General features: G+C 48.1%; 2 protein-coding genes across 3 annotated transcripts in view; one reads left to right on the top strand and one right to left on the bottom strand.

Moving 5' to 3' along the window:
* MED20 (mediator complex subunit 20) overlaps positions 1-17,319 on the bottom strand; it is a 50,746-nt gene extending 33,427 nt beyond the window's left edge. The window contains exons 1-4 of one of the 2 annotated variants that reach the window (XM_032862203.1): positions 17,240-17,319; positions 9,358-9,512; positions 3,260-3,513; positions 1,138-1,642 (exon numbers count right to left, since the gene is read on the bottom strand). In XM_032862203.1, coding sequence (XP_032718094.1) covers positions 1,427-1,642; positions 3,260-3,513; positions 9,358-9,512; positions 17,240-17,253 — 639 coding nt within the window. In that variant the 5' untranslated portion in view covers positions 17,254-17,319 and the 3' untranslated portion in view covers positions 1,138-1,426. Of the gene's footprint in view, positions 1-1,137; positions 1,643-3,259; positions 3,514-9,357; positions 9,513-12,111; positions 12,213-17,239 lie in introns of those variants that run through there. The other variant, XM_032862202.1, reaches the window with a different exon arrangement.
* On the top strand, positions 12,634-22,794 carry BYSL (bystin like). The gene is made up of 7 exons (XM_032862192.1): positions 12,634-12,942; positions 17,270-17,432; positions 19,904-20,042; positions 20,396-20,529; positions 21,097-21,257; positions 21,416-21,518; positions 22,042-22,794. Exons 1-7 carry the CDS (start codon positions 12,675-12,677, stop codon positions 22,385-22,387), a joined length of 1,314 nt encoding a protein of 437 aa, XP_032718083.1. The 5' UTR covers positions 12,634-12,674; the 3' UTR covers positions 22,388-22,794.
* Positions 22,795-23,954: the final 1,160 nt, after the last annotated feature.

The following is a 23,954-nucleotide window of genomic DNA, read 5'->3' as shown; positions in this document are numbered from 1 at the left end:
CTGAGGTACCTGCAGTGAGGGACAGTATCCTTCAGGACAGCTCTGTGGTAAAATACGTTAAAGTGTTTCCTCAGACCATTCCTACCTGTATATATCAATGTTAGCCCAAGTGAACATTTCTGCAGCCTGAGTTGGGTGAGCAGGCAATTTAAGTCCAATGAGCAGCTTGGAGCCTCAAATGAAACAAGGACAAAGAGCTCAGGAAGCCATGAACCCTTAGGCAAGGGGGGCGGAACAGACTACCCAGTGTGACCAAGCCAGGGAAACTCACTAGTGGCTCCGGCACCTGCCCTAACCTAATGCAACTGACAAATAACTCCGTTACTGGGGGTGCTCTCCAAAATAACCACAAGGGCCCTCCAGGGCACATCCATTGAGCTCCATGTAGCAGAGGCCCCTGACTAGGCCCCCACATCCATTTTCTCCTTCATCTTTTAATCATGGAAGCCCCGGGGTTTTAACTGGACACATGGTCACCGAAGTAAGAGGCTCTATGTCCCAGCGCCCCTTTCAGCAAAGTGTGGCCACACTGATTTGAGGGACTCCAGGTCATATCCTTTAAAAAGAAAGTGCTTTGCTCTCTCTTTCCCCGGTGTATTGTAGACACGGAACTGATGAGTCTGCTTTGACCTGGTGGGCAAGGTCAACACCCCAAAGTTGGCTGAACAAGACAGAAGGAACCTGAGGTCCTGGTGACCGTGTACAGTTAAATTTGCCCCATACCATCTGATTACATCTGTACTATTAGAAGAGAGAAAAAGAACCTTCTACCAGGAGCCACTGTACTTTAGGTTCTCTTTGTTACAGCAGCTTGGCTTATGGCTTAACCTCATTCACAACAGAACAGAAAGATGCCAGAGGGAGACTCCAAAGGACTCCAGCAGTATCCTAGAAAAGTCAACTCACAGTTCACTTCAGCAAACATGTCAAGAAATGACAGCCATCACACCAAGTTATGCCTTCTACTCCTTCTCCAGGAGAGGCCCAACTGCATCCCTGGAGTAGAGGAAGAGGCCTTTATTACAGCCCAGCACAGCCCAGCCCAGTCCATCCACTGTGGACCTAGGCCAAATCTGCAACAGCTGGAGATACAGACTGCTTTCCCACCAACACTGGGCAGGGACAGCCCTGTCCTACCTTTTCCCTAAAGCAGGAAAGCTCCTCACATCTCCACTCTTCGTAATTACCATTCTTGAGAACAGGCCAAGTCCAGTAAGGCGTAGGGTGAAGCAGCTGCTGGGGGGCTGTATGTGAGGGTCAGGGGAGGGGAGTCCAGATCCCCAGAACAAAAGTCACAGCTGAGAGGAGGGAGAGAAGCCTCCATGTCTGCCCTGGGTTTCTGGGGTCCAGGGGTCTCAGGGTGCAGCCCCTGCTCTTCCTGCACCGACCCCCTGGTGACAGAGCTCAGCTAGGCAGCCACCAGTCACTAACGAATCCCAGCCACCGGCACCTGCTGCTGCTTCCGGATCTTATTGAAGAGTTCCATGTACTGGATCATGGTATCTGCTGGGCCATAGACGGCATCGTGTCTGTTCCCAAACACTGCAGGAGCCCCTGGTGTGTGGCTGCCTAGAAAACTCTGTAGGAACTCGAGCAGCAGGCTCCAGCAGTCGCTGGCTACCACACAGGGGCCATACTCCACCTGGGGACCAAAAGAACAGAGAACAAGGGTGAGTGCAGACAAGGACGAGGTCTTCTGCTTCTCTTGCACCTCTTGCCCCCTGCTCCCATCTTCTCCAACCCCAAGCCAAAGACACACACCTTCTAACAGTATTGCTCCACAGGAAAAACTCAAGCCACACACCAGGAATTCCACATTCCCTTTAGGGATCTCTGACATTCTCATCTTGGGAATTATCAACCCACAACCCCAACCCACAAGACCCAGGACAGGATCCAGGCCCCTTCTGATGATCTCAGAACTGTACAGTCCCTGCTATGGTGCATGAAGATCCAAGGAGAGCTCCAGAAAATTCTGACAGAAAATGAAGAACAAGAGAATGTGAAAGTGTGTATGTATCTGTGTGTGTGTCCACAGGGGTCAAAGCAGACACACATGCTCTTAAGTCTCTTTAAGACCAAACATTACCCCCATAATGGACCCCACCTGAGCCTAAGAAGTAATTTCCCCACCAATGTGGCAGGGGCCAAAGGAGATACATCTTACACTTTCTCAATCCTTTCTCCTAGTTTTTCACTGGAAAGATGGCAGGGAAAATAATTAGTAACCATAAGGAAAACCACGTAAAGAAAGAACTGGGATGTATTTGTACCATAAAGCTGGAAATATGAAGGACAGGCAGACAGTGGGCTTCTAGTGGGTCTCAGCAAATGTGAGGTGTATCACAAACCAAAAGGGGTCAGGAAATCTTGGTCACAGGGGTCCCTGGAGTTTCAGAGCAGTAATTACTGCTAAGGCCCTTTTCTCTACCTGGAATGCTTTGTGAGTCTCATCTATCCCCGTATCTCTACATTTTAAGTCTCTCTTTATATGCTACTCCTGAAGAAAGCATCCCAATCCTCAAAGTCAGCAGTGCTCTCATTGGCCTGAATTCCCAGAGCAATCTGTGCCCGGGGAATGTCTTACAGACTAACTTCAGAAACACTTTGTTTTAGCTTCGCTCATTTACTATCATACGTTTTCAAAAGGCAGGCCCCTGTAGCTCACCTATTTTTTTTTTTTTTTTTTTTAATCTCACACAGTGCTGGGCATGTGGTAGACTGAGGAATTTCACTGGTCCCAAAGCCAGCTATGCCACATTCTTTGTGGTTTCCAGTATACACCTCAGAGATGAAGTCTCCCCCCACACACACCTCTTTCTACCATGAAAGAAAGTCGACAGCATGTCAAAAGGAAAGGCTCATCTTGCTACACAACCTTTCTGACCTATCTTAAGTTGTACTGTGGAAAAGTATGTAGACACATGATTTAGGGCCCACCTCCCAAAAGTTGCCCTGGTTTGCTCCAGTCCTTGTGATGGGTGACTGGTCCCTTGACTATTCCTTCCCTTCTCCAGCAAGCCACCCTCCTAAGCTTTCTATCTGCTCTGACCCCAGCGTCCCATTCCCATCATGGGCCAGAGCCTGAATGATTAAAGAAAAGGTAAAGGACACAGGGACAGAGGAGCACACAGGCCCTGGAGACAGGGATGAGGAAGGCGTAAGTGCCTGTCTGCATTCAGAGGGGTGAGAAAACCTGCAGGGCCCTCTGCTGAGCGGTCCTTCAGCACACACTGCTCCTGCTTCCCCAAGGTCTTACCTCTACGGAGATGCCCCGGGCACTGGGCCCCATGGTGACTGTGCCCACCTTCACTAGGAAGTCACAGTACTGGTAACGGGTACCCCGTGTCTCAATCTTGCTGGCCTTGGCACTCTGGAAGAAGCCCTTGAGTTTCACCATGAGCACGTCGAAGTTGGTATCAGCAATAAGCCAAGGGCCATTCTCAAAGAGGGCAAAGCAGCTCAAAGGGTACTCTGAGTTGTGCATCACGTACATCAGCTTCCCAGCCTGACCTGCAGGGAAAGAGAGCCTATCAGCATCAAAATCTTCATCCTCAAACCCCGGGATAGAGTCAAAAGTGCGCAACAGGGCCAGACGGCAATCTGCCATTACCTCAGCCATTTTGGAGGGCAATGGCCAGGGGTGGGGGGCGGAATTCCCCTCACCAACACTCTTTTTCAAAGAGGAAGAGAGAAGAATGGCAGGCAAGGCAGCATGTGGTAAAACCCCGCTCTACAGAAAACGTGAGGACCACAGGGGAATTTCGATAGAGCTAGTAACAGTTTAGTTCTTAGGTTGAGAGATGATCTCCTAGATGGATGCTTGATGTCAAATAAATAAAATCTTTTTTTTTTTAAGATTTTATTTATTTATTTGACAGAGAGAGATCACAAGTAGGCAGAGAGGCAGGCAGAGAGAGAAGGGGAAGCAGGCTCGCCGCTGAGCAGAAAGCCCTATTCGGGGCTCGATCCCAGGACCCTGGGATCATGACCTGAGCTGAAGGCAGAGGCTTTAACCCACTGAGCCACCCAGGTGCCCAAAATAAATAAAATCTTTAGCAAAAAAAAGATTTTATTAGAGAGAGAGAGTGAAAGAGAGAATGTGTGTGCATGAGCAGAGGGAAACAGTACAGGGAGAAGCAGACTCCTCGATGAGCAGGGAGCTGGATGCAGAACTTGATCCCAGGACCCTCACATCATGAGCTGAAGACAGATGCTTAACCAACTGAGCCATCCAGGTGCCCAAACCCTTGGAGTGCTTTAATGTATTAGCTGATTTGGGTGATTTCTCTGAGAAATGAGTTTTCTCACTGATTACTACTAGAGATTCTCTGCAGGAAGAAAGGAAAGCTACATATATTTGGTTAATTGAAAATGGAAAGCAAGATCCCCCTCTCATATACAACAAGAATCAATGGATAGACTACCACAATCCCAAGTATTTATTAAGACTTAACTAAAAAATATTTATTAAGTACTTAACTATCCCTAATATTTATTAAAAATATTTCATTTATTTATTTGTCAGGCAGAAGGAGAGAGAGAGCGTGCCCGCACACAAGCAGGCAGAGAGGCAGGCAGAGGCAGAGAGAGAAGAAGGCTCCCTGCCGAGCAAGGAGCCCATGCGGGACTTGATCCCAGGGATCATGACCTGAGCTGAAGGCAGCAGCTTAACCCACTGAGCCACCCAGGCGTCCCTATCCCCAATATTTTTTGCAAGTTTAAGAGGCAATGCAAGTGGAGGACTTAGCACCTGGCCTCAGGAAGCTGATGCTCTCATTAAAGACAGGTGAGGGGCATCTGGGTAGCTTGGTCAGTTAAACATCTGTCTCTAGCTCAGGTCATGATGCCAGGGTCCTGGGATCGAGCCCCACGTCAGGCTTCCTGCTCAGGTGGAAGTCTGCTTCTCCCTTTCTCTCTCCCTCTGCCCATCCCCACTGCTCTTTCACTCTTTCTCTCTCAAATAAATAAATAAAAATCTTTAAGAAAAAAAAAAAATAAAGACAGGTGAAAAACTTTTAAAGAGACTGTAAGACTAAAATGCTTACATGGGACAGACCAGAAGTCTTCTTGGAAGGAAGATCAGAGCAGAAAGAGATCAAATTGTGCAAGAATCAGCAGGAAAAACTTTCATGGAGAAAACAGGACCTGAACTATGAAATGAGGAGAGGACAGAGTTCAGCTGCACAGAGGAGGAAAGACATCCTAGGCAGGAATGAGAGTTTAACAATGGGAATGAGGAGATGGGGCGGAGACAGCTCTACACAGGCCTCCACTCTGCTGCCACTTCCAAAACTCAACAGGCTCTGTGCCAACCGCCCCCCACGTCCCTCCTGTCCACTTGCTGCCAATGCATACCTTTCACCTCCTGCCAAACCCAGTGCAAAAAAAACAAAAGTACCCAAAGATGATCTGTCATTCTGTTCTTGTGCAAACTCACTGTAACTATTTAATTCATACCATAGGAGTCTGCAGGAGTTCTTACTGTCTTAAAAATATTTTGAAAGTCAGCTAAGGTTTTTGTTTTTGTTTTTGTTTTTAATGAAGAAGGCACTGCCAATTGTTTACAAACAACAGTATTTTTTAAATCAAAATAAAGTATCTTTGGGGATGCCTGGGTGGCTCAGTTGGTTAAGTGTCTGCTTTTTTTTGAAAGATTTTATTTATTTATTTGACAGACAGAGATCACAAGCAGGCAGAAAGGCAGGCAGGGGTAGGGGGAGCAGGCTCCCTGCTGAGCAGAGAGCCCAAAGCTCAATCCCAGGACCCTAAGATCATGACCTGAGCTGAAGGCAGAGGCTTAACCTAGGCGCCCCTAAGAGTCTGCTTTTGGCTCAGGTTATGAACTCAGGATCCTGGGATCAAGCCCTGCATAGTCTGCTTCGCCCTCTTTCTCTCCCCCAGTTTGTGCTTTCTCTCTCTCTCAAATAAATAAATCTTTTTTAAAAAGGTATCTTTGTATCAGCACAAACTTGTGAAGCAAGCAGAACCAGTGTTACTCTCCCCCTTTTACAGACAAGAAAATGAAGCCTATAGGGTTCTGGACCAGCAGCAGCAGCAGCAGCGCCACCGCCTGGGCACTTGTTGAAAATGTGGATTCTCTGCCCTAGCTGATACTTATTGAGTGGAAACGTCTGGGAGGTACCCCACAATCTGTGTTAACGAGCTCTCTCCATAATGTTAATGCCGGCTCACGGGAGAACTTGTGATCTAAAGGCACAGAGTCAGCAAGGAGCAGAAGTGGAACTCCAATCCGGGCCTTCTGACCTCAAGTCTATTGCTCCTTCCATTCCACCCCACTGTCTGCTACCAATGTGTCCTCTCCCCAACTAGACTGTAGCTCCTTAAAAAGTAAAGGTCAAATCAGGAAACAGAGCCTCTGACAGGTAGTTTCATAGATACGTATGCCATCTTATATCTGTGCACAAATGTTTCGTTTTCCAAATGCTTTCATAACTGTTCTCTCTTTTAATTCCTACATCCTTCCTACTGAAGGCAAAACTAATGGTAAGTAACACTGTGATTTTACTGGTGATGAAACTCAGCAGAGCTCTTATTTATTAAACACTACATGACAACCTCAGTTCTAAGTACTTTGCATGTATTATTTAATGACCACAACAACTTATTTAATGACCACAACACCAGGGGATCAGTACTATGATATTTTCATTTCACAAATGACAGAACAGTCCTGGGAAGATACAGAAACAGACCACGTAGAAAATATTTTCATCAGAGGGGATTTAATACAGGGAACAAAATACCAGGGTTGGGAAAACCAAAAAAAAAAAACAAATGGTGAGGCCACTCAAATACTAGCAGCACAGGAAGCTACTATAAGAAATAATACTGCTTATTAGGAATAAGAAATACTTCCTATTACTGCTTCCCTTAGTCTGGAAGGAAAAAGAAAGGATGTGTTGTCATTTGAGCCAGGCACAAGGGGCACCCAGCAGGAGCTAAACCCAAGGGATAGACACAGTCACATCCGGAGACACTGCTCAAAGCAGGAGTGGAGATCCTGTGCTCTTTCTTCGGTCCTCTAACCTTCCCCACTGCCCCTCACTGGCGGAAGGTGACTAAAAGGGGCCTGGCAAATGCTGATTGCAGGCAAAGTATGGGGAATGGATCTACAGGGGAAATAGGCTAATGACCGGCACAGAAACGGTCATAGGTTGTGGAACTTCCATAAGTTGCACTTAGTATGTGACCAGGACTTAGTTCTCTGGTTCCATGATCTAACCTCTTAATCACTGTGCTCTGGAACTGTCCCAGGTCAAATTAATGCAGAGCCAAGACTAAGAGAACCCAGGCTCCCTAATTCACATGCAAAGATTCTCTGACACAGGAAATAACAGATGTTGGCAAGGATGTAGAGAAAGGGGAACACCCTTACACTGTTGGAAGTGTAATGGCACTTGGAAGTGGCTATACCAATGCAAACTGGTATAGCCACTGTGGAAAACAGTATGGAGTTTTCTCAAGAATTTAAGAAACTACCCTACGACCCAGCAATTGCACTACTAGGTAATTATCCAAAGGATACAAAAGTACAGATCTGAAGAGGTACATGCATCCTGATGTTTACAACAGCATTATCAACAATAGCCAAATTATGGAGAGAGCCCAAATGTCCATCAACTGATGCACGGACAAAGAAAATGTGGGAAATGTATAGATACATATCTACTATCTATATATACATATGACCTATACATTTACTACATCTACATATATTATAGAGATGCATAATGGAATATTAATCAGCCATCAAAAAGAAAAATCTTGAGATCCGCAACATGGATAGAAATAGAGTGTATTATGGTAAGTGAAGTAAATCAGAGAAAGACAAATACAGTATGATTTCATTCATATGTAGAATTTAAGAAACAAAACAGTTGAACATACAGGAGGGGAAAAAAAGAGATAGGGAGGAGCAAACCATAGAAGACTTTTTTTTTTTTAAGATTTTATTATTTATTTGACAGAGAGACCGTGAGAGAGGGAACACAAACAGGGGGAGTGGGAGAGGGAGAAGCAGGCTCCCTCCTTAGCAGGGAGCCCGATGTGGGGCTCGATCCCAGAACCCTGGGATCATGACCTGAGCCGAAGACAGATGCTAAACAAGCGAGCCACCCAGACACCCCACCATAAAAGACTCTTAACAATAGATAACAAACAGGATCCAAGAAGGGAGATGGGTGGCGGCTAAATGGGGTGATGAACACCCAGTGTTACAGTAAGCAACAAATCAGTAAATTCTACTCCTAAAACCAATATTACACTGTATGTTAACTAACTAGAATTTTCAAATAAAAATTTGAAGAATAAAAAAGATTCTCTTTGCCTCCCTACCACCACCATCCACAGTCCATCTCAATATATTTAAAACAAAAGTTGATGTAAAGGTCAAGGTGATGCCAGTGAGATATCCAAGGCCACTGACTAGGTGTGGGAATCTGAAAGCCTTTCTGCACGAAGTTCTGAACACTCTAAAGCTGTGAAAGGATCATAGACTTCCGGACCTAAAAGGAGTCCCTCTCAAACTGAAGAGCGTGTAAAGATCATCAAGGGAGCTGGCTGAAGTGTAATTATGAGGCCTGCAGCACCAGTCAGATGGTAAGGAGAGCCGGGACTCTGCACCTTTATTTTTTTAAGATTTTATTTACTTATTTGTGAGAGAGCTAGAGAGTGAGAAGGAGGGAAGAGGGAGAAGGAGAGAGAATTCTAAGCAGATGCTGTACTCCGCATGGAGCCAGATGCAGGACTTGATTCCTGAGATCAGGACCTGAGCCAAAATCAAGAGTTGGATGCTTAATCGACTGAGCCACACAGGCGCCCCAGGACTCTGCACCTTTACCAAGTAACCCAGATGCTTAGATGCCATTAACCAGTGAACAATCCCCTGAGAAACACAGCTTTAAAAGTGCAAAGTGCAGGGGCGCCTGGGTGGCTCAGTGGGTTAAGGCCTCTGCCTTCGGCTCGGGTCATGGTCCCAGGGTCCTAGGATCGAGCCCCACATCAGGCTCTCTGCTCCGCGGGGGGCCTGTTTCCTCCTCTCTCTCTGCCTGCCTCCCTGCTTGCTTGTGATCTCTCTGTCAAATGAATAAATAAAATCTTTAAAAAAAAAAAAAAAGTGCAAAGTGCAAAAAGACTAAAGCATCGGCCCAGTCTAAGAGATGAAGGACCAAGATTTAATGAATTCAGAAACATGTGCCACATGTTCAAGAATACCACCCTTAGCAAAAGAGCATAAAGATTCCAATAGAGGGAAAAAAAAAAGATTTCAATGAACATGCACGTCAATCAACTCCAAGCGAGGTTCCAGCCATCATGCAGATCCATCTCACTGACCTTGGCTGCCAAGAGTGGAGGCAGCTGTGTGGTAGGTCTCACAATCCACACAAAATGTTCCTTGCTTCTCTGCCCCAAGCATCTCCAATTTCCGGGTGAGGAGCTCCACCGTCTGCTGGACACTCTTGCCCTCAGCCACAGGCATCTGGGACACACTGGAAGGGAGAGGACCAAATCATCAGTATCCGGAGACCTAGGTGCACTCACTGAGCCATTCATTTACGCACAGAATCACAGCTCTTCAGGGCCAGGAGTTACCCTGATCCTCTCTCTCATTTTAAAGACAAAGAAATAGAGGCTCACAGTTCCTGAGAGCTCCACTGAGAACTAGAACACAGGTCTCAGGACACTCTCATCAGTACAGTGAACTCCCTATCACACCAATGTTTCCCAAGCAGGACATGTATGCCAATGTTCAAGAGAAGGTTTTAAGGGAGCCTGGGTGCCTCAGTCGATTAAACATTTGCCTTTGGCTCAGGTCATGACCCCAGGGTGCTGGGATAGAGTCCCACATCAGGCTCCTTGTCTGGAGATGGAGAGCCTGCTTTTCCCTCCCCCTTTGCCTGCCACTCTGCCTACTTGTACGCTCTCTCTGTCAAATAAATAAATAAAATCTTAAAAAATAATAAAGTAAAATGATTTAAAAAATAGTCTCATTAAAAAAAAGAAGAAGAAGAAGGTTTTAAGTGGTACAGAGATTGAGCAATCCGTAACACTGGGTCATATGAGAAAGGGATGTCCTTTGTGATTACTTCAGTTCTGACTATATAGGGAAAATCTCAATCTGGGGTTAGTATGTCCTTACACCATTTCTCTAACACTTTGTGCGCTGTCCAGAACAGTAGCCACAAGCCGCATGTGGCTATTTATACTTACACTAATAAAACAAGTCAAATTAAAAAGTCAACTCCTCAGCTACACTACCCACATTTTAAAGGCTCAATAGCCACATGTGACCGAAGGCTAGTGTATTAGACAATGGTGTCATAGAACATTTCCGTCAATGCAGAAAATTGTATTCAACAGCCCTAGGATCCAAGAGAAAGCAAGCCTCAAGTTTATAATCTTTAGGAATGAGAGGCGACAGTGCGTCCAAGAATAAAATCAAAACAATGAAATAAAAATGTTATTTTCAAGATTTCCTTCTACGGTAAGTGAAACTGGCTTCCCCTTTAGAGTAGTAGATAACAATCATTTCGCATCTCTGCACGTACCAGGCAGAGTCCAAAGGCCTTTAGACAAATGAACTCTTTGAATCCTCACAACAGCCCTATAAATGAGCTATTATTTGTATCCTTGCTACAAACGAAAAAACTGAAGTACAGAGGGATTGAGTAACTCGCACAAGGTCACAGAGCTTGGTATGGTGTAGCCAAGATTCAAAGCCAGCAGGCTGGCTCCGTGTCTGTGTTCTTCTCCATTATACTAGATTGTTTCCCTAGAGACATTGCTGCCTATTGAAAAGTTTTTAAGGCAAAGACATAGATTTAAAAGAAAACAAAAACTACTGCATGTGGTACCTAGCTATATAAAAACTGCATGTTACTGAATTTAGGAAGACACCAGGTAACTTTATGATCAATTACATGAAGGTATAAAAATGGAAGTCCTGCTGTTGCTAAAAATTGTCACAACTCTCCACCGGAAAAGGCACTCATGAGCAACGAGATGATGTGCCTTATTGAGAAACATAAGAGAATCCCTAAACTGATGTTATAGGGGTCAGAAGTCCCAGGAGTGTGAAAAACTTAAGGGTCCCATTCCCTCTCTTGTCTTCTGAGAGAACAGAGGCTTCCAAAGTTCCAAGGCTCTATGCTGCAAACCTTTCATTCCATCCCTCACACATTCCTCCTTACACAAGAAGACTTAGAAAAGGCTCATGATGTCCACTATGGAAAACAAAGGTGCAGTAACGGACAAGCCAGCAAGAACTAGAGCTACCAGAAAAAGTAGTTCCCACGGGCTCTGGCCACTGACTTCAGAATATCCTAGCCTCCAGCCCTCTCTTACTGGAAACATGCTAATACTTACCAATATTCAAAACAAAACCAAAAAAGACCTGAAATCTAGCATTCTGGAACCCATGCCCCAGGCATTAGGCCCATACCGTTCTCTGCCACCCTACTTATATCATGTCAGTAAAGTCCATAGAAACTAGACCAATCATATAATTAAACACAGTGGGAAACCGATCCCTAAGAGGTGACGTACCTGAACCCTCATCTGACTCCAACAGCTTCTCCCTCCCGCCCCTTAGACTGAAGATCTTAAAACGGCCACACCAGAACCAGACACGGGCTGGTCTAACTGCATTAGGTGGCTGTAGGGAGGGGCAGGAGAAAACCTGAAAAAAAGATGGTTCCCTCGTGGCCTATCCTGCACCCCCTCTAGCCCTGCCTGCAGATTGGGTCCCAGTCCGGACATTCTATTTCCAACGCTTAAGTTCTACCCCTGGCAGCCCGATGGCCTCCTGGGAAGGAAGAAAAAGAAAGGAGTTTCACCACCGATGGGTTCCTGGGACAAAACCTTTCACCTGCCGCCTTCCAGGACGAAAGGAAGCATCTTCGAGCAAACAAGCCCAGAGAATCCGCAGCCCTCACAGTGCCTCCCTCACCCACACATTCCGAAGACATCTTGCTCAGCTCGTGGAGGACCGCGGACCCTGGTCCCGAGCCTCCTCCCTGGTACACTCCAGGCTCCTTAGGGCCCTTCCCGACCCCAAACGCCGCCCCTCAAAGTCCCTTGCGGACCTACCAAGTCACTCCCATGGTACCGGGCCAGGAGTGTGACAGGAACAAACAGTTGAATCACAGCGGTCTCCGGCCGCCCACACTAGGCGAATCCCCCCTAATGCAAGATTCTGCGGAGGGAGGTGCTCCGGAAATGACGTAAAAACAGAGCGTCCAGTCGACCTGCCCACGAGGAGCAGGGGCAGGTCGAGGCACCTCCTCGGTGACGCCTCCAGTGACGTCACTGCTCGACTCCTGCCCCCGGCCTTCCAGCTGGGGAAGTTCGCGTCTGGGGACATAGGTCTTCGATCCGTGAAAGTAGAAAAATCATCGCTCGACTGCCACCACTTGGAGAATACAACGTTAAATGCAATGAGTTTATTCGGGAGTCCAGCTCCAGGATCCGTGAGCTCTTTTAGGGGGTGTGACGGCGCGAATGGCACTTCTGGCCTCCGAACGCTAGGAGGCGCTGTAATCTCCGTGGGAGTCTCTTGGGAACTGAGAGTTCACTGCGCAAGTGCACTGAAGACTCCCCCCACTCCCCTTCGTCCCCACGTGTGAAGTTTTCCGGCGGCGTTTTGGAGGAAAATGCCCAAATTCAAGGCGGCTCGCGGAGCTGCGGGTCAGGAAAAACATGCTCCCCTGGCTGAGCAGATCCTGAGTGGGGACGCGGTGCGAGCAGGAGCCCGGGAAAAGCGGCGCGGTCGTGGGACCGGAGACGAGGAGGAAGAGTATGTGGGGCCCCGGCTGACCCGACGGATTTTGCAGCAAGCACGGCAGCAGCAGGAGGAACTCGAGACCGAGCATGGGACTGGGGGCAAGCCCGCAGCGCCACGCGAGCGTACCACGCGGCTCGGTGAGTGGTGGTGGGGGGAGTACCAGGAAGAGGGAGGTTCGTTTGGGGGAGGGGAGGAGTAGACGGCCAAAAGGTATTTAGCACGAGACTCGTTTGAAATCAAGAAAATCAAATAAAGTAAATAAGGGGTCTGCAATACACCCTTGCGAAGGTAATGAATTGGGAGACCCCGCTCTGGACCAGATTTAGAGTGGTCAGACCTCTCTACACCCACTTGTAGTTTTAGATACTCGGCTTCTAGGCACCCCTGAAGTTAGACCAACAGGAGGTAGTTGCTCACGCCACAGAGCACTCCTAACATTTATCCATTTGTTCTGTACCTTCTTGGGGGTTGTCTGGTCCGCGCTTTGCACTGTGCTAGGAGTTTAGATGGTTTGGGTAAAGAAGGAAACAGGAGAGCCTTGTGCCTGACTTCAGGATCTTACAGTCTAGCCCAAGAGAGAGACAATTAAATTGATGATTAGAATAATACATTCCAGGGTAAAGAAAGAATAGCTTTCCTTATAACAATAGCATTACTTTTGGGGTCAGGCTTCCCAGATTGCATGACTTTTGTGTTGAGAAAAATGAGTGGGAAGGGCGCCTGGGTGGCTCAGTGGGTTAGGCCTCTGCCTTCTGCTCAGGTCATGATCCCAGAGTCCTGGGATCGAGTCCCACATGGGGCTCTCTGCTCAGCGGGGATCCTGCTTCCCCCTCTCTCTCTCTGCCTGCCTCTCTACCTGCTTGTGATCTCTGTCAAATAAACAAATGAAATCTTAAAAAAAAAAAAATGAGTGGGAAGTGCTCTGAGCAGAAAGAGTGATATTGTTTAGGTGCTCAAGAGGAAGAGAGACTAATTAAAAGATGGTCAGTATTAGGGTGGATGTGTTGACCTCCGAGTTGCTTGATCCGTTTCTCAGATCTCATCTTTAATTTGTCCTGAGAGCACTGTTTTTGACAGTTGAACACTGGCCTTCTGGCTTCAGTATCTTTTGCTGGCTCCTCTCTTGGGTCCAGCCTCTTATCATTGATGGGCCACAAGGTTCAGTTCTTGAACCTCTTCTCTTCATGTCACTTCTGCGGTGCTGTCATCAGTTTCATGGTTTAAGTGCTTCCACATGGTGACTGCTTCCAACTTTGTATTCTTGCCCAGATCTCTTCCATGAAAATAAGATTCTTCTATTTCAGCTGCCTTTTTTATATCTCAAATTTAGTGTGTCCAAAACAGGAATTCTGTTCTTGCCAAACCTGCTCCTCCCACTGTCCTCCTCATCTCAGTTAATAGGATGATATCTTTCCATTTCGTCAAGACAGAAATCTTGGACTCCTCTCTTTCTTACTCCACATCTGATCTATTAGGAAATCCTGTTGACTGTCTTCAAAATAGATTAAGAGACCATTTCTCATCACCTTGAAACACAGTCCTGTTTAAACCACCATAATATTTCACCTGGATTATTGTAGTAGCTTCCTAATTAGTATTCCCATCCACCTTACAGTCCATTCGCAACAGCGGGAAGACTTCAAAGATCTATGTGATCTGCCCCTGTTGCCAATTTGACCTCTTCTAATACTTTCCCCTTGCCCTCTTCATCCATACAGGCTTTATTTTTCCTTAAACATAATAAGCTGGGGCTTTTGCCCTCATTATTTCTTTTGTATTCATACCCCTGTAGATTTATTCCCCTGATTCTTCAACTTCTCAGAGACGCCTACTGTGGCCACTCCGTTAAAAATGGAAATACCTGGGGGCACCTGGGTGGCTCTTTCGGTTAAACATTTGACTTCTGCTCAAGTCATGATATCAGGATCCTGGGATCGAGTCTATGTTGGGCTCCGTGCTCAGTAGGGAGTCTGCTTGTCCCTTTCTCTCTCTCCCAAATGAATAAAATATTAAAAAGAAGAAGAAGAAGAAGAAAGAAAGGAAAAGAAAGATAGATGGGGTGCCTGGGTGGCTCAGTCATTAAGTGTCTGCCTTCTTCTCAGGTCATGATCCCAGCTTGCTGGGATCTAACTCCACGTTGGACTCCTTGTCTGGCGGGAAGCCTGCTTCTCCCTCTCCCACTCCCCCTGCTTGTGTTCCCTCTCTCGCTGTGTCTCTCTCAAATAAATAAATAAAATCTTTTTTAAAAAAAGAAAGAGCGAGCTCCCATTCCTGCTTCCACACTTAGAACTTCTCTACTCTGCTCTATGTCTTTTTCTTTTCTTTTTTTTTTTTTTTTAATTTCATTCATATATCTGACAGAGATTACAAGTAGGCAGAGAGAGAGGTGGAAGCAGGCTCCCTGCTGAGCAGAAAGCCCGATGCGGGGCTCGATCCCAGCACCCTGGGACCATGACCCGAACTGAAGGCAAAGGCTTTAACCCACTGAGCCACCCAAGCGCCCCTGCTCTATGTCTTTTTCATAGCACTTGTCTTCTTTTAATACTTATTATTGTCTCTCCCTTATTAAAACACTCGGCTCTGTCAGTTTGTCTTTTACACTAATTTCAGCACTCAGAATGGTGCCTCACATATAGTAGGCACTCACTGTTTGCTGAGTGAATTGGTTAATGGTAGTAGGGTAGGTAGGAACCAAATCTGCAGAAAACTCCAAGGCTATGTTCAGGATTTAAAGCTGTCCCAAAGACAGTAGGGGGCTGTTGGAGCATATGGAGACCAGTTAGGGCATTGTTGAACTAATGCAGATGAGATGATGCTAATCTAGGTTCAGGCAGAACTGTGAAGGATTTGAGAGATAGTTTGGGAGGTAGAATTGAATAGGACTTGCTAACTGATTGTGTATTGGGGTGAGGACAGGGGATGAGGCAGGCCTACCAGGTTCTGGCTCAGCATTTGGTGGACAGTAGTGCCATTTACTTAAAACACGAATAAAGTGAATGGCAGAGACCTAGAAGGGAAAGAGAGTGAATTCGGTTGATGACAGGTGAAGTTCGAATTGCCTGTGGCTTATCCAAGAGCTGCTGTACAGGAGGGAGCTGGAGTGAGTCTTTGGAGTAAAGGGAAATCTACCTACAGGCACAGATTTGGGGTTTGTTAGCATGTGGAGACAAAACATCTGGTGCATCCCCCTCCCCCATTTAGCTTTTATCACACACTGCCTCCGTTCTTTTTTTTAAGATTTTATTTATTTGATAGAGTGTGCGCACAAGCGGGGAGTGGCAGGCAGAGGGAGAGAGAGAAGCAGACTTCCTGCTGAGCAGGGAGCCATGCATGGGGCTCTATCCCAGGAAGCCCGCAATCATGACCCAAGCCGAAGGCAGGCGCCTAACTGACTGAGCTACCCAGATGCCCTCACTGCCTCTGTTCTTAATGAGCTGTTCATGTGTAACATTATATCTTTCTGCTTGGATTATTACATAAACCTTTCCAGATGCTTAGCTAGCTGTAGCCTTCCAATAATCAGTTATAAAAATGGGTTGTGCCGGGGTGCCTGGGTGGCTCAGTCAGTTAAGCATCTGACTTTGGCTCAGGTCATAATCTCAGTGTCCTGGAATTGAGCCCTGTGCGGTGTCTGGCTCTGCATTCAGCTGGGAGTCTGCTTCTTCCTTGCCTTCTGCCTCCGCCCCTGCCCTTGTTCATGCTCACGTGCATACACACACACTCTTTCTCAAATAAATAAGTTCTAAAGGCAGGGGGAGGGGGTTTGTTCCATTGAAATCTGAACCCCGTTGCCTGGCCTCAAGACCCTCTGCATGTAGCCTTACTTTACTGCTCTAGCCTTATTTCGTGCTATAGCCTGTTAGATACTCTGGTAACCAACCGTTTCTGCCAGTGTTGTTACCCACACCTGGAGCACACTCCTCCAGCCCTTGTACTGCCTGTCCAGAGTCTGATCGTCCTCTGCTTTCATCACCTTTTACATGCCTGTGGTATACACTGCCTCTACTACTCATTTTGGCGTATAATGAAACCCTACAAGGTGTATAGAACAGAGGGGAAGAACGCGCAGTCTAAACCCAGACTACCTGCCTAGGCAAGTTACTTAACTTTCCCATGCTTCAGAGTCCCCCTCTGAAACTGGGGAGAAAAGTAGTACCTACTTCTTGGTGTTACGAAAATTAGGTACAGTGTTTAGAAGAGGTCCTGCGTGTTAGTGATTATTCATTGGCATCGCTGTTCCTTAGCTCATATTTGTACATTTTGTTTCTCAAGCGAGATTGGAAACAAGACCCCCCCACCCCCGGAACTGGAAGACAGTGGGGCATCGCTGCTTTCACTACGATTGTCCGTGCCTGTTACAAGCCCATTTGAGGCTTGTACTGTGCATCATGGGTAACACTGAATTGACCTCTACATCTCCCACCCACGACTTGCGTTTGCTCATCCATTTTTCTCCTCTTCTAGGTCCAGGAGTCCCACAGGATGGATCAGATGATGAGGACGAGGAGTGGCCCACCCTGGAGAAGGCTGCCACAATGACGGGGTCAGGCCATCATGCAGAGGTGGTCGTGGACCCTGAGGATGAGCGTGCCATTGAGATGTTCATGAACAAGAACCCTCCTGCCAGGTAAAGCTGGCATGGCCTGGGGGTGTGGGAGGTCGGGTCCCGGTGGCAGCTTTCCTACAGGAAAGCAGATGCCCTGGCAGTTTCGGTTCCCTGCCTTTGGGAAGGGCCTGAGCATAGCTAGTTTTGGGGAACCGGCCCATCCTCAGTGGGAATAACCCAGGCCCAGCTGTCCACTTATAGAACTGCCCAGGGAGACAGCTATAGGGCCTTCTCTCATGCCTCCAGGGCAGTCTATCCCATTGGATTTGGTTTTGGTCTGCTCGGTTTTCTGAGTGCTAATTTCCTTGGCCAGGTCTCTTTCACACTTTCAGCATCAGTTCAGCCAGGGTTTCTCAGCCTCGGCTCTACTGGCATTTTGGGCTGGATAATTATTTTTTATGGAGGCTGTCCCGTGCACTGGGCGATGTTTAGCAGCATGCCTGACTTCTGCTTGCTGGGTGCCAGCAGTGATCTTTCCCATAATCACGATAACCAAACAATGTGTCCAGACTGTTAGATGTTCCCTGGTAGGCAGACTCGCCCCCGGTTGGAAGCACACTTTTCTTGCCTTGTATCCTAAGTGGCAGCTCCAAAGCACGCGGGCACTGAAGCTCCTGTGGTCAAACTCTCAAGCCCATAGATTCTGACCCAGGGGAGGCGGTGTCTCGGATAAAGGCCCTCAACTAGTTGATTCTGACCCTGTGATACTTACATGATGCTGTTCTTAGTTCTTAAACTTTTTAGGGCTAATGCATATCTCTTTGCTAGTAATATTGAGAATAAGAAAGGGAAACTTAAAAAAAAAAAGAAAAGAAAGGGAAACTAAGGGGCACCTGGATGGCTCGGTAGGTTAAGCCTCTGCCTTTGGCTTAGGCCATGATCTCAGGGTTCTGGGATCGAGCCCCCACATTGGGTTCTCTGCTAAGCAGGGAGTCTGCTTCCCCCTCTCTCTCTCGGCCGACTTGTGATTTCTCTCTCGCTCTGTCAAATAAATAAATAAAATCTTAAAAAAAAAAAAAAAAAGGCTGAAGGAGTTCTGTGATCACTTACTCGAGAGCACAGAGTGAGAAAATGAGCCCATTGCCCACACTTATGCCCAGCAGCTGAAGTAGATGTCACAGTGTGTCCTGGGTTGGTATGTTTGTCCTGCCAGAGAGCCCCTTGGGTTCTCGCTCAGCACCTCGGAACTCCTTTGTAACACAGCATGCTGGCAGAACACAGAGCAGTAAAGTCGCAGCTACCGAAAACAGGGCCTGTTGACAGTCTTGAGAAATGACAGCTGGCAGCTTCTGAAAGCCAAGCCCAGACCCACGTGAACTCAGCAGTCAGAGACCGGTGCAGTTGGGGGCACATAATAGCATACCGTCAAGTACCTGAACTTTAGAACGTGAAGTACCAGGGTTGAACACCCAGCAAGGCTGTAAGACCTTGGAGGAATTATTGTCCTCTGTGGGTATCTGTTCCTGTGTCTGAATAAGGGCAGTAATGACACCTCTTTGAGATGTCGCACAGCCTATATGAAGTAACATCTGCCAACCCTGCCTCACTGCCTGGTGTTGAGAAAACAGGAGGTGTTTTAAACGTACCGTAGAGCTTCTGAAGACACTGTTATTATCCTGAAGCCCAACGTGACAGTAATTCCAATTGTCACAATAAGGTGATGTGTGATACGCTCTACATAAGGAACCTGAGAAAAATATCATTAATCTTAGAAACCTTTCCATAAATTTTAATTTTTTTAAAGATTATATTTATTTATTTGACAGAGAGATGGAGAGCACAAGTAGGCAGAGCGACAGGCAGAGGGAGAGGGAGAAACAGACTCCTGCTGAGCAGGGAGCCTGGTATGGGGCTCGATCCCAGGACCCCAGGATCAGGACCCAAGCCAAAGGCAGAGGCTTTAACCCACGGAGCCACCCAGGGGCCCCTCCATAAATGTTAATAAATGAAGTTATGGGCAAGTTTGTGTCATAGTCCCTCCTTAATGGCCTCTCACTCCTTAAAATTTTGGAAGGTAACTGAGATGTGTCTGGCCCACTGGAGAGGTCTCACCAGGACTTTGTAACGGGACTCCTCCGCATATCACCAGCACAGGATAGATGCATTTGAAATAAACAATGTTTCCTGCATGCTTGCTATGTCCTAATGGTTCCAAGTAACATACAAACGTTAACTCCTATAATCCTCATGCTGACTTTAGGAGTTAGGTACTGTTAATATCACTGTCTCACAGATGAGGAAAACTGAGGTGTAGAGAGGCCAAGGAATGTGCCCAGGGTCATACAGGGGGAATGCAGGTTCTTCACCTACCTACACTGTCAGCTTTGTCCCAGAATGAATGACTTTCAGGTTCTCCGCACCCTGCAGGGATTCTGTGGTGGGTGGTATGGCCCAGGGAGACTGGGGCCTCACATCCCAACACGGGTTGTGTAGAGTTTCCTGGACTGACCCCAGCCCTCTCTCCTTCCCTCCCGCACCTCCCTTACTCATAGGCGTACCCTGGCTGACATCATCATGGAGAAGCTGACTGAGAAGCAGACGGAAGTTGAGACGGTTATGTCAGAGGTGTCAGGCTTTCCCATGCCTCAGCTGGACCCCCGGGTTCTGGAGGTCTACAGGGGAGTCCGGGAGGTAAGAGCTGAGAGGAGAGCCATGATGGAATACCCTGCCAGGGGCTGTGGGCTCCCACCTCCGGCTTTCTCTTCCCACACAAATGAGGCTCAGTGGCCAGGAGCAGACTTAAGAGCCCGTGTGTGTGGGTCCTGATTCCCGCTGTGCCACTCAGGCACTTGGTGGCCTTGGGGAAGGTTCCTTAACCCTGGTCTTGGTTTCCCTACCTGGGAAATGAGGTGCTAGGAGCACATCCTTACAGGGTTGTTGTGAGGACTAAGTGAGCAAGCCGTGAAAACCACACAGACGGGCCTGGCATGGGGCACGCGGCTTCTTTGTCATTGGCAGTGCTCATTCTGCACCCCCGTCCCCAGGTGTTATCCACATACCGCAGCGGGAAGCTGCCCAAGGCCTTCAAGATCATCCCTGCGCTCTCCAACTGGGAGCAGATCCTCTACGTGACGGAGCCCGAGGCCTGGACTGCAGCTGCCATGTACCAGGCTACAAGGTGGAGTAAAGGGGGTTGGGTAGAGGCTGAGGGTGAGGGGGACAGGCTTTGTCTGCCATTGTTGTTGTTTTAGTCCTGCCCCAGAGCTCTAGCCTGTGCTTCTTTAGCTCACTGTTTTCCCCGCTTTCCTGTTTCCGGCCTCAGGGCCAGGACCACATTGAGACTCTGCTCTGATGAGTTTCCAGAAGCAGGGCTCATAACCTACTGGGGGACAACCTTTGGTGTGTCAGAGGGGCCTCCGAAGTCTGTGGCTCCCCAGGCAGGCTCAGTTCCTTCGTAACAAGCGTAGAGAGAACCCATGTTGGGGAAGGAAAGGGAACAGTGGAGAGCACAGGTTTTTCTAAAGACAGCCCTCACTCTGCTTGGGGGCACCTGGTAGCCTGTCCTGTGCCCTCTCATCTGACTTGGGTGTCGGGTGCACACAGCTGACTCCCACACACCCCTCACATCTCATGTGTGCACCAGCCATGATGATACTCAAAGTGCCAGTGCCACACTGTCCAGTGACCTGGGATCTTCCCCCCATATCCCTCCTTCCCACCCCCCACCCCCCCCCAAAAAAACCAGGATTTTCGCCTCTAACCTCAAGGAACGCATGGCTCAGCGCTTCTACAACCTTGTCCTGCTCCCCCGGGTACGAGACGACATCGCCGAATACAAACGACTGAATTTCCACCTCTATATGGCTCTCAAGAAGGCCCTGTTTAAGCCCGGAGCCTGGTTTAAAGGTGGGAACCCGGGAGGCCACTGAGAGGGAGGGACTGGAGCTCCTGCAGGTGAAAGCAACAAGCCTGACTTGGGAGCTGACTATATTTCGGGTAGGTGGGGAGCTGCTGTAGCGCCTCACCCTGAACTCAAGGTGACCCCCGTCTCTGACTCTCCCCAGGGATCCTGATCCCACTGTGCGAGTCTGGCACCTGTACTCTCCGGGAAGCCATCATTGTGGGTAGCATCATCACCAAATGCTCCATCCCTGTGTTGCACTCCAGGTAGTGTCGGTGGGAGTGGAGGACAGTTAGGAGAGACCCAGATAGGAGAATCCCAGGATGGGGGTGTAGGGGGACACACAGTGGAGAAGGAGCTGGAACAGCCCTGGGTCTGTGGCTTGTTGAAGCTCCTGAGTGTGTTGCCGCTCCACTAGAATGTAAGCTCCCCCAAAACAGGAGCCCAGTGCCTGGCACATGGCAGGTGCTTAGTAAAGAGTTGAATGAATGAATAGGAAACATGGGAAGAAAGTGTGTAAGGGTGGAGATCTTCACATGCTTGAACCTATTCTAGCCAGATACTGAGACCAGCGGTTGAGCAAGAAGTAGGGATCTGGGGTGAAATCTGCGTTGAGCTGGTAACTGGGGCCGAGGGAGTGTCAGGTTGTGTAGGTGAGAAGGCAGCCTGAGATGGCCCCCTTCGGGAATAGCACAGTGCAGGGGCCAACAGAGGAGGAAAGGGGTCGGAGGGATGGTAGAAGGCGGCCCTTCCTCCAGCATCCCCCTTCCACTAATCCTTCCCCACCAGCGCAGCTATGCTGAAAATCGCCGAGATGGAATACAGCGGTGCTAACAGCATCTTCCTGCGACTGTTGCTGGATAAGAAGTATGCGCTGCCCTACCGTGTGCTGGACGCCCTGGTCTTCCACTTCCTGGGCTTCCGGACTGATAGGCGCGAACTGCCTGTGCTCTGGCACCAGTGCCTCCTGACTTTGGTCCAGCGCTACAAGGCAGACCTAGCCACGGATCAGAAGGAGGCCCTCTTGGAACTGCTCCGACTGCAGCCCCATCCACAGCTGTCCCCTGAGATTCGGCGTGAGCTTCAGAGCGCAGTCCCCCGAGATGTGGAAGACGTGCCTGTCACCATGGAGTGAGAAAAGTGACTTGCCCTGGTCTGAGGAGGCATGAGGGGACACCAGGATTCCCTGTTGGTGACACACAGCTTTTAACAGCTGAACTAGGGACAGGTCAGGACAGTGAGCGGTCACAGGCAGCTGTGACTCCCAGTGGCTGACAGGGAGGACTGGAGGGTCAGGCTGGCTCCCTCTTCCATTCTGGGTCTTCGTCCCTACTCAGTTTTGAGGCCTGACTGGAGGTGCCCCACGCCAGCATTCCCACTCCCTGGCCGGGGCTTGGAATAGGTTCTTTCCCGCGTGCTGTTGTGGCTCGTTACTGGGCTACGTAGATAAAAACCGAAGGCAGGTATTTATTGAACTTGTGTGTTTTGATGTGATCAGTGGAAATCTTTGTTTTCCCTCTTCAGCCGGCGGGAAGTTCTTTCCTATTCGTGTTCAGAGCTGATTCTTAACAGGTGTTACCCTTCCCTGCCTCCTCATTCTGTCAGTCTGTGTCTCCAGGTAGAGTCTTCACAGAGTCAGAAGCTACTTTGGGGGAATGCCAGCAACCAGGAAGGAGGGTGTTTCAGAAGATGGTCCTGTCTCAGCTGCGGGTGGACGGCTGCAGGAGAAAGTCCCAAGAGAAAACCACAGCCACGGAGAGTAAGGTCGGGCCCCAGAATGCATCAGTTTGGAGTCCCCGCCAGCCAGGTTCCCTAACTTTCTTGGCTACTTAAAGCTTCAGACCAGATGTTGGCAGAGTTGAGTCGTAAGCAGATTTTCCTGCAGCCCGTGAGCTAATCGTGATTTTTACGTTCTTTTAAGTGAGAAAAAAACTTGAGTATTTTGTGATAGGTGAAAATTATATGAAATTCTGATTTCAGTGTCCCTAAGTAAAGTTGTGTTGGGACACGGCCATGCCTATCCGTTTGTTTTTTATGGGTGCTTTGATGCTACAGCAGCAGAGCTGAGTAGGGTTGGACCTCAAAGAGTACACGGGGTTGGGGTGCCAACCCCCTCATATAGCCAGAAATCTGCGTATAAAACTTTTGACTCCCCAGACATGAGCACCAGTAGCCTCCTATGACTGGAAGCCTTACCAATAACCAGTCAATTCACACCTTTTGTAGGTTATGTGTCATACCTACAGCATTCCTACAATAAAATAAGCCAGATAAAAGGAGATGTGAAGGAAATCGTGAGAGAACACATTCACAGTCCTGTAATATTTATCAGTAGTGTTAAGTGTATACATCTATAGAGAAAAATCTGCATATGTGAGTGGACCTGCCTGGTTCCATCCCATATTCAAGGGCCACTGTACAGTCCTTTTAGAACCCTTTTTTTTTTTTTTTAAAGATTTTATTTATTTGACAGAGATCACAAGCAGGCAGAGAGGCAGGCAGAGAGAGGAGGAAGCAGGCTCCCTGCTGAGCAGAGAGCCCAATGCGGGGCTTAATTCCAGGACCCTGGGATCATGACCTGAGCTGATGGCAGAGGCTTTAACCCACTGAGCCACCCAGGCGCCCCTAGAACCCTTCTTGTTTGCTTTTGGTAACTTTCTCCCAACCCAGTTCATGTATTTGGGGAGAAACTGATCACGAAT

Source organism: Lontra canadensis, unplaced genomic scaffold, assembly GCF_010015895.1.
Source record: "Lontra canadensis isolate GAN:19392208 unplaced genomic scaffold, GSC_riverotter_1.0 scaffold23, whole genome shotgun sequence".
NCBI lineage: Eukaryota > Metazoa > Chordata > Mammalia > Carnivora > Mustelidae > Lontra > Lontra canadensis.
The sequence above is the reverse complement of the archived record's forward strand: the minus strand, read 5'-3'. Positions and strand labels throughout refer to the sequence as shown.